Source organism: Hemiscyllium ocellatum, chromosome 33 (assembly GCF_020745735.1).
Source record: "Hemiscyllium ocellatum isolate sHemOce1 chromosome 33, sHemOce1.pat.X.cur, whole genome shotgun sequence".
NCBI lineage: Eukaryota > Metazoa > Chordata > Chondrichthyes > Orectolobiformes > Hemiscylliidae > Hemiscyllium > Hemiscyllium ocellatum.
This window is the reverse complement of record NC_083433.1, coordinates 6,608,771-6,620,066: the sequence shown is the minus strand read 5'-3', so window position 1 is coordinate 6,620,066 and position 11,296 is coordinate 6,608,771. Positions and strand designations below refer to the sequence as shown.

Here is an 11,296-nt window from a genome sequence, read left to right as displayed (position 1 = left end):
GCTTTTTAAACTTTCTACATCCCTGCTCAGTAGAGTGCAGGAAGTTGACAAAAAAAAAGTAAATCTGCACTTAAACTCCAGAGTCACAGCAGCGCAGCCCTGGATGTATTTAGGCCAGACCAGGTAAGGACAGCAGATTACATTCCTGATGATACTGTCTTAGTGAAAGAGATGGATTTTTCATAGTTGACAGCTTCAGATATTTATCTACAATGATTAAAAAAGCCCCATGAGACTGCTGTGGTGTGTTGCTGAAAACTTCAATAAGCTTAACACATGGAGGAAGATTGACCAAACTAAGTCTAAGAAGGGCAAGAAACTTAATGTTTGAACAGGCTCTGATGGTGCTGTTGTCATGTCCCTTCCCTGGGGGAGGATGTCCAGGTACAAGGGCCACCTGCTTCAGCTGTGGAAAAAACCCTGAACAGGGCAATTAGGGGAAAAAAAAAGGTGAAACCTTTTTTAACTTTGACATGTCATGCTGCCAAGAACCATTGATATGAATCTAATTAATAACTGAATTATACAGAAGTGATTGATCATGATAGGTTTTATTTGCAATTCAGTACCATAGGATAAAACTGCAATATGAAGTGATTCCAGAATCCCACTCAGCTCAGGGTGAGCCTGTCAAACAGGTACTCTCCCAGGCCATTCTCAGGGGCTCCCAGTCTCTTCAGGTTGGTGATGTGATCTCCCAGCTTCTTGATCATCTTCACTTGCTCATCCAAGTAGTGCCTCTCCAGGAAGTCACACAGCTGGAAAAAGGAGGGAACAGTAGTTCACTCAAAACAGGGGATCTTAGTACTGGATATCAGTGCCAATATGCCAATTCTGAGGACCAACTCCATATCACCTTCAGCTGAAAATGCATTACATCAGAAACTCACATGAGGGTCCGTGTGGCCAGAGGAGAGTTTGTGCAGATCCAGCAGACTCTGGTTCACATCCTTCTCCATCTGCAGAGCTCTCTGCATTGCCTCCAGACCATTGTCCCACTCATCCTGCTCTGGCTTCTGGAGGAAATGAAAAACATGGTGGTCACTTTCTTACAAGGTGTCCAATCCAGTAAAAGTGGTCACAAGAAAGAAGGCACAAGTATAAACCAATTGTGTTAAGCCACTTCAAATCCATATTAAGTGAAGTTATTTCTAACCGAGTAGAATAGAAACTAAACTAATCCAACCTTGACATCCTGCAGGAGGACTCTGCCTCCACGTTTATTCTGGAATGCCATCAGTTTCTCAGCGTGTTCCCGTTCCTCATGGGACTGCTCCTTGAAGAACTCAGCAAAGTGACGCAGGGCAACATCATCCCGGTCAAAGTAAGAGGACTGGGGAGGGGGAGGGAAAAAAGAGAAACAGGGCAAAGAGAAAAAAAACGTTAGCACAGACCCAGATCTGGCTCAGGAATTCAAAGAGGGCAAACATGTCATTGCTCATTCTCTACCCATCTTCAAAAGTTAGAGACATTCCATACTTTAAAGGTATTGGCCTACAAGTTTCAAGAAACAAGTTGTGAATGCCTGATCAGGTTAGGAAGTGTTATGGGTTAGAAATCCAGAGACAACAATATTGTTTGCTGTAACCTATTCAGCATACCATCTCATTCCAGAGAACGTTTCCTTCATTATCAGGGTCACAAAAGGGCAATGAAGAATCTGTTAAACAGTAGTAACTTCACAGATGGAATTACTACTTCCAGGCAAAAAGCAGTCTCCGTGTTTACATTGGAATTTCCCCCTTCCCAGAGTAGTAAGCCATCTAATTACATTCAGTTTTACCATTAAGACCAGGAAGTGGATTACACATTCATTAATATCATTCATGTTCCCCACTTTTATGAATAGAAGAAATTTCAGATTGAAGTATTACCAAACAGAGCTTAACAGAGTAGGGATAAGACTATTCAGTTGTTTTCAGTGTTTGGTCTCAGGAGGATAACAGAAATACATCCTAAATACAGGTCACTGACCAAGCAACTACCTGCTACAATGGGATAATAATCACTTTAAAAACAGGACTTAAACAATACAAGTCTCGCCATGGAGAGGTAAACATAGGAGGAATAGAGCTCCAGGTTGATCTGTTTATTGACAGCATCCTCACAGTCCTTGTGGTAGTTCTGACACACTTGGGAGGCCATCTTCACACTTACTAACAAAAGGGAACTCAAAAACACAAGCACACTTGAGCTGCTAGGAGCCTAGTATTTATACCAATGGAAATCCTGCATTCCAACAGGAAATGTTATCAGCAATAATGATTGGCTATTGGGGATTACCAATCAGGAATCTCCTGTGAATCCAGGTACTAATTAGAGAGAGGTATTGGGGGGAGCTATGTACAAACCAGAGCCAATCAGAGTAGTGTTAAACTAATCAGGTGTTTAAACAATTTAGGACCATGGGAACAGGAGGAAGCCCTCTCATCCCTCTAACCTGTTTCACTGTTTAACCACACCTTGGTTAGTTTCCATTTCAATTCCATGTCACCCACCCTCTTCCATATTGCAGTATCATAGAATTCCAACACAAATTCACCAAAGGTCCTCAGATAGCACCATCCAAGCCAATGACCATTTCTATCTAGAAGGACAAGGGCAACAGATACATGGGAACACCATCCACAAGTTCCCCTCCGAGCTACTCACCATCCTGGCTTGGAACTATACTGCTGTCCCTTCACTGGGTCAAAATCCTGGAATTCCCTCCCTAAAGGCATTGTGTGTCAACCTGAAGCACATAGACTGCAGCGGATCAAGAAGGCAGCTCACCCCACCTTCTCAAGGGGCAACTAGGGACGGGCAATACATGCTGGGCCAGCCCACTGTCACCCAGGTCCCACAACTGAGTATAAAAACATTAAAGTGCCAAAGGAGGCCATTCGGCCCATGGTGCCTGCACCAGCTCCATTGTGCTCATCTCTTGCCTTTTCTCCATATTCCTGCACACCGCTACTGTCCCAGAGGAAAACCCAATTTCAATTGAACCTGCCTCCCCCACATTTCCAGGAAGCACTTTCCATACCCTAACTACTTTATGTGTAAAAATGTTTTTGCTCACATCACTCTTACTCTGCTTCCACGTTGTTTTAACTATCCCTTCACCCATTTACTCCGACTGAAATGTTCAATTGATTCCCAAGATGTTGGGAGAGCAAGGCTTACATTTTCAGTTGTGTGTGTGTGTGTGTGTGTGTGTAGGTGTTTCTGAACACTATCCCTCATGTATGGGCTCTCACCTTCAGGATCTGCTGCTCCCCTGACAGTCCCCTCAAGTCTGGAAATATCCCACCTGAAGAAACCATTTTTCTCCATTGACCCGATCAAATCAATTAATCACCTTCAAATCTTAATTATAATTATTTGCTTTTTTTGTACTCATGGAAACACAAAAATGTTTAAAATTCTGTCATTGGCCTCACTGACTGGGTCAGCATTTATTGCCCATCCCTCGTCGCCCCTTGAGAAGTTGGGGGTGAGCTGCCTTCTTGAACCGCTGCAGTCCGTGGTGTGTGGGGACACCCTTTATACTGAGGGAGGGAATTCCAGGACTTTGACCCAGTGACACTGAGGAACGGTGATATATTTCCAAGTCAAGATGGTGAATGGCTTTGAGCGAGTCTTGGAGGTGGTGTTCCAATGTATCTGGTGTCCTTGTCCTTCTAGATGGAAGTGGGTGTGGATTTGGAAGGTTCTGTCTAAGGATCTGAATTGTATCTTCAATGCAAATGGTCCTCATTTTTAACCCTGCTGTCACCCCAGTGAATCGGTGCTGCATTCCCTCAGAGATGAATAGATCAGGACTGAATACAATATTGTAGATGTGCACTCACTGGCATTTAATAAAACTGTAACAGAACTGTCAGATGCATAACCTGAGGGGGCATCATTTAAAGGTGAAAGGCAGGACAGGTCGAAGAAAGCATTTGTCACCCAGAGGGTGGGTGGGCTGCCAGGCAGGGGCGTAGAGATGGGAAACCCCACAACCTTTAAAAAGTACACGGAGGAACACTTGAAGTGACATTATATTAAGTCCATGGGCTAAGTGCTGGAAAGTGGGACTAATGTAGACAGGTCAGCACAGACCCAATGGAAGGAAGGACCTCATCTGTGCTGAGAGACTGTGTGACTCGAACATCTAGCTCTTTGTAGTTCAGGCATTTTTCTGTCTATACATTTGTTATGGACTAGGCCAGACCACTCAAACCATTCTTAAGCAGGTATCCCAGACCATAACTTTGTAATTTGTTTCGGTAAGTGTCCAATGAAGATTACCCGGATTAAGTTAGCGAGATTGACTACCAGGTTTAAAACAGACAAAAAATTTATTCACAAAATTACACAGTGAAACATGAAGAACAGAATAAAGAACGCCTACAGAACTCAGTCTATCCAAACTAGTCTTAATTCAAATATACACAACAGTCCGAATAAGCAAACCCACTTTAACACACAGCACAAAAAAGAGTCAGATGCTTACAGGTTGAAGTTAGAAGGGCAGAAGACAGAGTTTGCACATAGCTCATTGTTAACTCCCAAACGGTTCTGGACTGAACTAAACTGCTCAGCTCGAGAGCTGACCACTCCCCTTTCATTATACAGGTCACTTCTAAAACATGACCACTTTGGCCTAAAGGCTCATCTGTTTATATATAAATAAAAGGCCTCTCAATACCCTTTCATCTCTGTCCCAAACTAGTCTAATCAGCACTGAGAGCAGTGTATTACCACTCTAAAAAAAAACCAAGGACATAATAGCTTTGAGAAAAGGACCAGCTTTTAGAAAAAAGAAACCAGTTTTGTCCATCTTAACAGTCTGGTATTTTTGTCCTTAAATTTTTCCATAAATGTCAGCAGGGTATGATCAGTGAATACGATTGACTCAGATGTATTGCTGGTACTATAGACACTGAAATATTGTAATGCCAACACCAAGCTTAAAGTCTCTTGCTCCACCGTTGAATATTTCTGTTGATGAATGTCCAACTTGCTGGAAAAATACCTCCTGGGTCTTTCTATTGCCTCATCATCTTCCTGCAGGAGCACTGCACCGATACCCACATCACTGACATCAATAACCACTTTGAAAATCTTCGTGTAATCCGCTGTGGCTAATACTGGGGCAGTGGTTAACACAGTGTTTAGGCTGTCAGTCTGCTGTCCACTGAAACTTCTTGCTCTTTTTTTAACAATGCAGCTCGTGGAGCAGCTACACTGCTAAAGATCAGCACAAACTTTCAGTAAAATCCATTCAACCCCAGGAACGGTAGTACAGCTTTTTTCGTCAACGGTGTGGGAAGTTCCCCAACTACTTTTGTTTTCACATCCCATGGGGCCATTTGTCCATGTCCAATAACATGGCCCAGGAAGGTGACTTGGACTTTGGCAAATTCACTTTTAGCCTGGTTTACCACCTTCTGAAGTCGACTGACTAAGTCCAATAAATGTTTCTTCCAGAAGTGACTGAAAATCACCAGGTCATCAATATGCATCACACAGTTGGGTCATCTGGCAATGACCTTATTAGTCAGTCTCTGAAATGTGGCTGGAGCATTTTTCATACTAAATGGCATGACTTTGAACTGATATTGTCCATCTGGCATTATGAAAGCCAAAATTGCCTTTGCTTTCTCTGACAGGGGTACTTGCAGGTAGCCTCTGAGCAAGTCTGACTTAGAAACGTAAGTTGCTTGCTCCACTTTTTTGACACAGTCCTCCAACCGTGGATATGCGTCAATCTCTGTAACAGCGTTGATTTTGTGATAGTCCACACATAACTGTTGGGTATTATCTGGCTTTGTCACCATGACTATCGGTGAGTTCCAGTCACTCTAACTCACTTTGATTATGCCATCTTGGAGCATGTGCCCTAGTTCCTTCTAAACCTGTGTCAACTTTCGATTGTTATGCCCATAAGGATGTTGCTTAATCAGAACAACATCTCCTGTATCTACATCATGCCCAGTTAGGTTAGGACTTCGCAACAGAAAGCCTCACTCTTCCTCACATTGAGTCCTGTCTGTTAGTGTTTACTCATTCATTTTTACAATGTCTTGTTGCAAACTTTCAGCTCCCAGCCACACCACTTACTTTATCACCCAGAAACGTGGACATACATCTCTCTATTCCCCTTCATATAGATCAATCTATAAATGTAAAACTTGAAGCCCACGTAGAGATTGCTGAGAGGGAGAGACAAATTTTGTCAAAGTTAGCAGCCACACTCCCTGCCTCCTTCACTCTCCCTGAATCCCAACCCCACATCCAAAAGGTATCTTCCTATTCCATGTACACACATTCCCCCCACTCCCACCCCTCCCTCCATTATCTCATCAGCAATGGAATTGATTTTAGTTGCATTGATTTTCTGCAAACTGATAGCATCAGCTGTCCAGAATCAGAGCTCCCCAATTCACCTCAGTATTTGACAAGTTTGGCAATGGATATTTCTCCCTGTACACAGTGTTGAATACAATGATACTTGAAGAACTGGTTCACCTCAGCTAAGGGTCACTGATATTGATCACAGCAGTTGAAGGATATTGATCTGTACTAGGTGCACTACCCAATCTGTAAACCAATCAGGTTGTGGAGATGGACAGTAGAGTGGTGGGATGCTTCTAGTCGATGAATGTTATTTCCATTGTTGTTGTTTTTCATATGGATCTTGATCCTGACAATCACAGGATTGCTACTATCCATCCTTTCTCCTTCTATAATGAAGACAGCTATTGGATTTGAGGTAGGATATTAAAAATATGAACATATGCATCATTTCAGGGCAACATTCCATTCTTTCTGCTTTTCCACATGCTCAGAGGGCATCATCCTTGAATGTAGAGTACAGGAAGTTGTTTAATAATAAATATAAACTTGCATTTACATCTAAGGCCACAGATTTCATTCCCAATGATACAGTATTGGTGAAACAGCTGGGTGTTTAATATTTGACAGCTTCAGCTATTTATCTACAATGATTAAAAACCCCATGAGACAGCTGTTGTATGTTGCTGCAGTTTTCATTAAGGTGACACTTGGGAGGATGATTAAGCACCAAAGTCTAAAGGAGGACAAGAAACTTCAGAAGAATGTTTAAACAGGCTCTTATGGTGCAGTGGTAGTGTCCCTTCCCTGATACAAGACCTACCTGCTCCACATGTGTAACAATGTCTGAAAAGGGTGATTAAGAAAAATAGTTCAAAGCAAGTTAAAGGTCTCACATGTCATGCAGCTAAGAACCATGGATATGAATGCAATCATTGAATTTTATAAAAAAGGTGTTTTGTCATCCACAGATTTTATTTCCAAGTTCAATGAGAATTCACAATTTAGTACTATACATTGTCAAACTGCAATAATTCCAGAACCCCACTCAGCTCAGGGTGAGCCTGTCAAACAGGTACTCTCCCAGGCCATTCTCAGGGGCTCCCAGTCTCTTCAGGTTGGTGATGTGATCTCCCAGCTTCTTGATCATCTTCACTTGCTCATCCAAGTAGTGCCTCTCCAGGAAGTCACACAGCTGGAAGGGAAAGAGGAGAACTGATTAGGTCAAGATCAAATACACCTTTTCTTCCTCAAGAATTAAATTCCGATTGATACAGGGAGTAGGCAATTAAGTGATGTCACCAAGATTGCTGACAAGCCTCCAGGAAGTGCTCAGATTTTGGCAACACCAGTATGTCAGTCAACCCCTGCGATGGAGGGAGAGATCGAGGCTAAGGAGCTAAGTGTCTTATTCATTTAAAAGCAGCTAGAGGCACAGGTTAGAAATACCAAGAACTCACATGAGGGTCCATGTGGCCAGAGGAGAGTTTGTGCAGATCCAGCAGACTCTGGTTCACATCCTTCTCCATCTGCAGAGCTCTCTGCATTGCCTCCAGACCATTGCCCCACTCATCCTGCTCTGGCTTCTGGAGGGGAGAGAAAGGATAGGGGCTTCACATTCTACAGTTGCATTTGAGACACTAAAATTTAGAGAACTGTGGTATCAGAGTTAACGTAATAAACCATAGATACAGATATGAAGCATTTTAATTCTCAGAATTACTGTCCATCTACAATAAACACCAAACCCAACCTTGACATCCTGTAGGAGGACTCTGCCTCCACGTTTATTCTGGAATGCCATCAGTTTCTCAGCGTGTTCCCGTTCCTCATGGGACTGCTCCTTGAAGAACTCAGCAAAGTGACGCAGGGCAACATCATCCCGGTCAAAGTAAGAGGACTTGGGGGGTGGGGTGAAGAAGATATGTGGAGAAAGAAAAGACCAAGTTAGGACAGACATATCCAAGAGGGGCAAACATCTCATTGCTCATTTTCTACCTGCCAAATTAGAGATATTTCATAGTTAGACAGTATTGGCCTAGCAGCATCTTTAAGCAAGAAAAAAAGTTTGAACACATTGGAAAGGCCATCCCTGTGAGTGCCTGATCAGGTTAGGAAATGCTATGGGTTAGAAATCCAGAGACAGCAATAATATTTGCTGTAACCTATTCAGCATACAATCTCACTCCAGAGAACTCTTCCCTCATTATCAGGGTCACATCAAAAGGAGAGTGAAGAATCTGCTAAACAGTAGTTTGACACTTGGAATTACTGCTTCCTTGAAAAAAACAAACAAACAGTCTCAGCATTTACATTTCATTTCCCCCCATCCTAACAAGGAGTAAACCATCTAATTGCATTCTGCTTTACCATTAAGACTAGGAAGTTGACTGCATGTATTCATTCAGATCATTTGTGTTCTCCACCGGAATGAGCAGAAGTTTCAGATTTAAGCATTTCTGAACAGAGCATAATAGCTGCAGAGTAGAGGTAAGACTGTTCTCAGCTATTTTCAATACATTTACTCAAGGGAGGGAGACAGAACTACACCCTAAACTACAGGTCACTGACCAAGCAACTACCTACTACAATGGAATAATAATTACTTAAAAACAGGACCTAAAAGATACAAGTCTCACCATCGAGAGATAAATATAGGATGAATAGAGCTCCAGGTTGATCTGCTTGTTAACAGCAGCCTCACAGTCCTTGTGGTAGTTCTGACACACTTGGGAGGACATCTTCACTATGACCTGAACAACTCCAGAACTGAGTCACTCTCTCACAAGCTCTTGTATTTATCCTCCTGGGACATCCCACACCCAACCAGGGAATGACTCACCAATGATGATTGACAATCATAACAGCCAATCAGGAATCATCCATAAATCCAGACACCAATGAAGGGCATAGGGTGGTGTCAGATACCTAGAGCCAATCAGAGGTTTGAAATAGCAGCATGGTGGCTCAGTAGTTTACACTGCTGCCTCACAGTGCCAGGAACCCAGATTCGATTCCAGTCTGAGGCAACTGTGTGGGTTCTCTCTGGGTGCACCAGTTTCCTCCCACAGGCACAAAGATATGCAAATCAGGTGAATTGGCCATGCTAAACTGCCAATAGTGTTAAATGTATTAGTTAGAGGGAAATGGGTTACTCTTCAGAGGGTCAGTGTGGTCTTGTTGGGCCAGAGGGCCTGTTTCCACACTGTAAGGAATCTAATCTAATCTAACCTGTGATTGCACTTAATTACAGAAGGAAGCCTAAAGGTGACCGTAGGCCGACAGCAGTGTGTGGACTTAGAGCTTGCTTCTGAGATGGTGTCAAATCACTCAGTCCAAGGGCAATTAGGGATGGTCAGCACTGGTTGGCATCAACAGCAACAGCTCCATTCCATGGATTAATTTTAAAAAACATACTCACTCCAAGGCCATAGTATGAATACAGAATACAATCCTCCAGATGTGTGTACTCTGCACTTTATACGAATGTGACACAACCTGTACATTCCAGTTGCCTCTCCCCAACAGATGAAGACTAAAATGATGTCAGCCTTTTAAATTCAGTTTTGTTACTGACCGTGCTGTTTTAGTAGTTTCTGCACGTGGTCTCCTAACTCTCTGCTCCTCTTCAGTTCTTGGCTCTTCATTATATTGAAATAAGTCTGATTTATCGAGGTCCAAAGTGCACTTTTCCTCACATCGAATTGTTGGCTAGTCTTGTCCGCTTATTATATCAGTGTTCCCCACAATATTCTGCCTGTTTATGGTGCCATCGAACTGAACGTAATCAGGAAGTGTGATATAGCTCTCTATTCTTTCAACAGTGTCACCTGGAAACATATTGAAGTCTGAGAGGCCTGTGGGGAAGACAGAGGAACATCAAAACTGAGATAAAAAGGAGGCCATTCAGCCCCTTGAGCCTACGCTGCCATTTTATATGATCATGGTGGATCCCATCAAACCCTGTTCTTGCTTCTTCCCATATCATTCGATCCCTTTTGCCCCAAATGCTCGATCTAACTCCTTGGAGTCAAAATTCTGACCTTGACTGTATTCCGTGGTTGCAGGTCCCACAGGCTCACCACTCTCTGGGTGATGAAATGTACCAGCACATCCATGAGACCAAGTTGCAGACAAATTGCCGATCGAGGGGGAGATTCCGATCTGTTTCAGAGAGTCTGCAGTCAGTGTGCATTGGTTTGCTACCTGGGGTGTTAAGTATTTTGACTAATTAACATGTATTCCTGCATTTACTGGAGATTCATGAAGGTTAGGGATTGATATGTAAAGTTAAAAGCAGCAAGGATTCAGATGTCAACCTGGTCAGAGACTTTTCCCCAGTTAGCGTCTGCAAAAGAATTAGAACTTTTGGCAATCCAGGAAGGTTTGTGACAATCTTATGTAGAAACACCTGAATTACACACTGTCCCCCAGGCCCTTGCAGAGAGGGAGACTGGAACAGCTTTGTCCCAGACACTGAATGCAATAATCAGTCCCTTCCTGATATTTCACTGCCTCATGATATTATAGCTGACAGTGACACAGTCCCTGTACAACAGGAATTGAAAGCTCACATTTGTGGGGGAAAAGAGAAAACAGATGGGTTCTGCAGGGTCACAACTTGAAATGCTTGTTGAGTTTCTCGCTCCATAGATGCTGCCAGACCTGTTGAGTTTCTCCAGTAATCAGTTTTGCTTCAGATTGCCAGCATCTGCAATTCTTTAATTAGACTCACTATATGGATAGCCGAGCTGAATATCCTAAAGGGTCTTAATAAAGATTGTGGTATCAAGCTAATGGCCTTATCACTAGGCTATTAATGCAGAAGCCCAGGCATGAATTCAACTACAGCAGCCTGTGATTTTAATTTACTTAAAGTTTCAATTTAGTCTAATAACAATCGCAAAACCACTATTAAAAAAAAATCCTGCATTATTCTCTCAATGCCTTTGGTGAAGGAAAAGTATCC

At 42.7% G+C, this 11,296-nt stretch overlaps 2 protein-coding genes across 2 annotated transcripts; both read right to left on the bottom strand.

Annotated features, from left to right (window-relative positions):
* Window positions 1–611: 611 nt before the first annotated feature.
* Window positions 612–2,157, bottom strand: LOC132831363 (ferritin heavy chain, oocyte isoform-like). The gene is made up of 4 exons (XM_060849464.1): window positions 2,044–2,157; window positions 1,187–1,333; window positions 891–1,016; window positions 612–758 (listed from the first exon to the last, which is right to left on the bottom strand). The coding sequence occupies exons 1-4, from the start codon at window positions 2,143–2,145 to the stop codon at window positions 612–614; spliced, it is 522 nt and encodes a 173-aa protein (XP_060705447.1). The 5' UTR covers window positions 2,146–2,157.
* A 5,218-nt stretch (window positions 2,158–7,375) lies between these two features.
* Window positions 7,376–9,068, bottom strand: LOC132831270 (ferritin heavy chain, oocyte isoform-like). The gene is made up of 4 exons (XM_060849298.1): window positions 8,967–9,068; window positions 8,081–8,227; window positions 7,788–7,913; window positions 7,376–7,522 (listed from the first exon to the last, which is right to left on the bottom strand). Exons 1-4 carry the CDS (start codon window positions 9,066–9,068, stop codon window positions 7,376–7,378), a joined length of 522 nt encoding a protein of 173 aa, XP_060705281.1.
* Between the last annotated feature and the right edge of the window lie 2,228 nt (window positions 9,069–11,296).

Coding starts and splice junctions, on each gene's coding strand:
- LOC132831363 (XM_060849464.1), bottom strand. CDS start 2,145: ATGGCCTCCCAAGTGTGTCAGAACTACCACAAGGACTGTGAGGATGCT. Junction 1,334..2,043: donor CCTATGTTTACCTCTCCATG/GCGAGACTTGTA, acceptor CCCCCTCCCCAG/TCCTCTTACTTTGACCGGGA. Junction 759..890: donor CTGGCCACACGGACCCTCAT/GTGAGTTTCTGA, acceptor TCCTTTTTCCAG/CTGTGTGACTTCCTGGAGAG.
- LOC132831270 (XM_060849298.1), bottom strand. CDS start 9,068: ATGTCCTCCCAAGTGTGTCAGAACTACCACAAGGACTGTGAGGCTGCT. Junction 8,228..8,966: donor CCTATATTTATCTCTCGATG/GTGAGACTTGTA, acceptor CCACCCCCCAAG/TCCTCTTACTTTGACCGGGA. Junction 7,914..8,080: donor TCCTCCTACAGGATGTCAAG/GTTGGGTTTGGT, acceptor TCTCCCCTCCAG/AAGCCAGAGCAGGATGAGTG.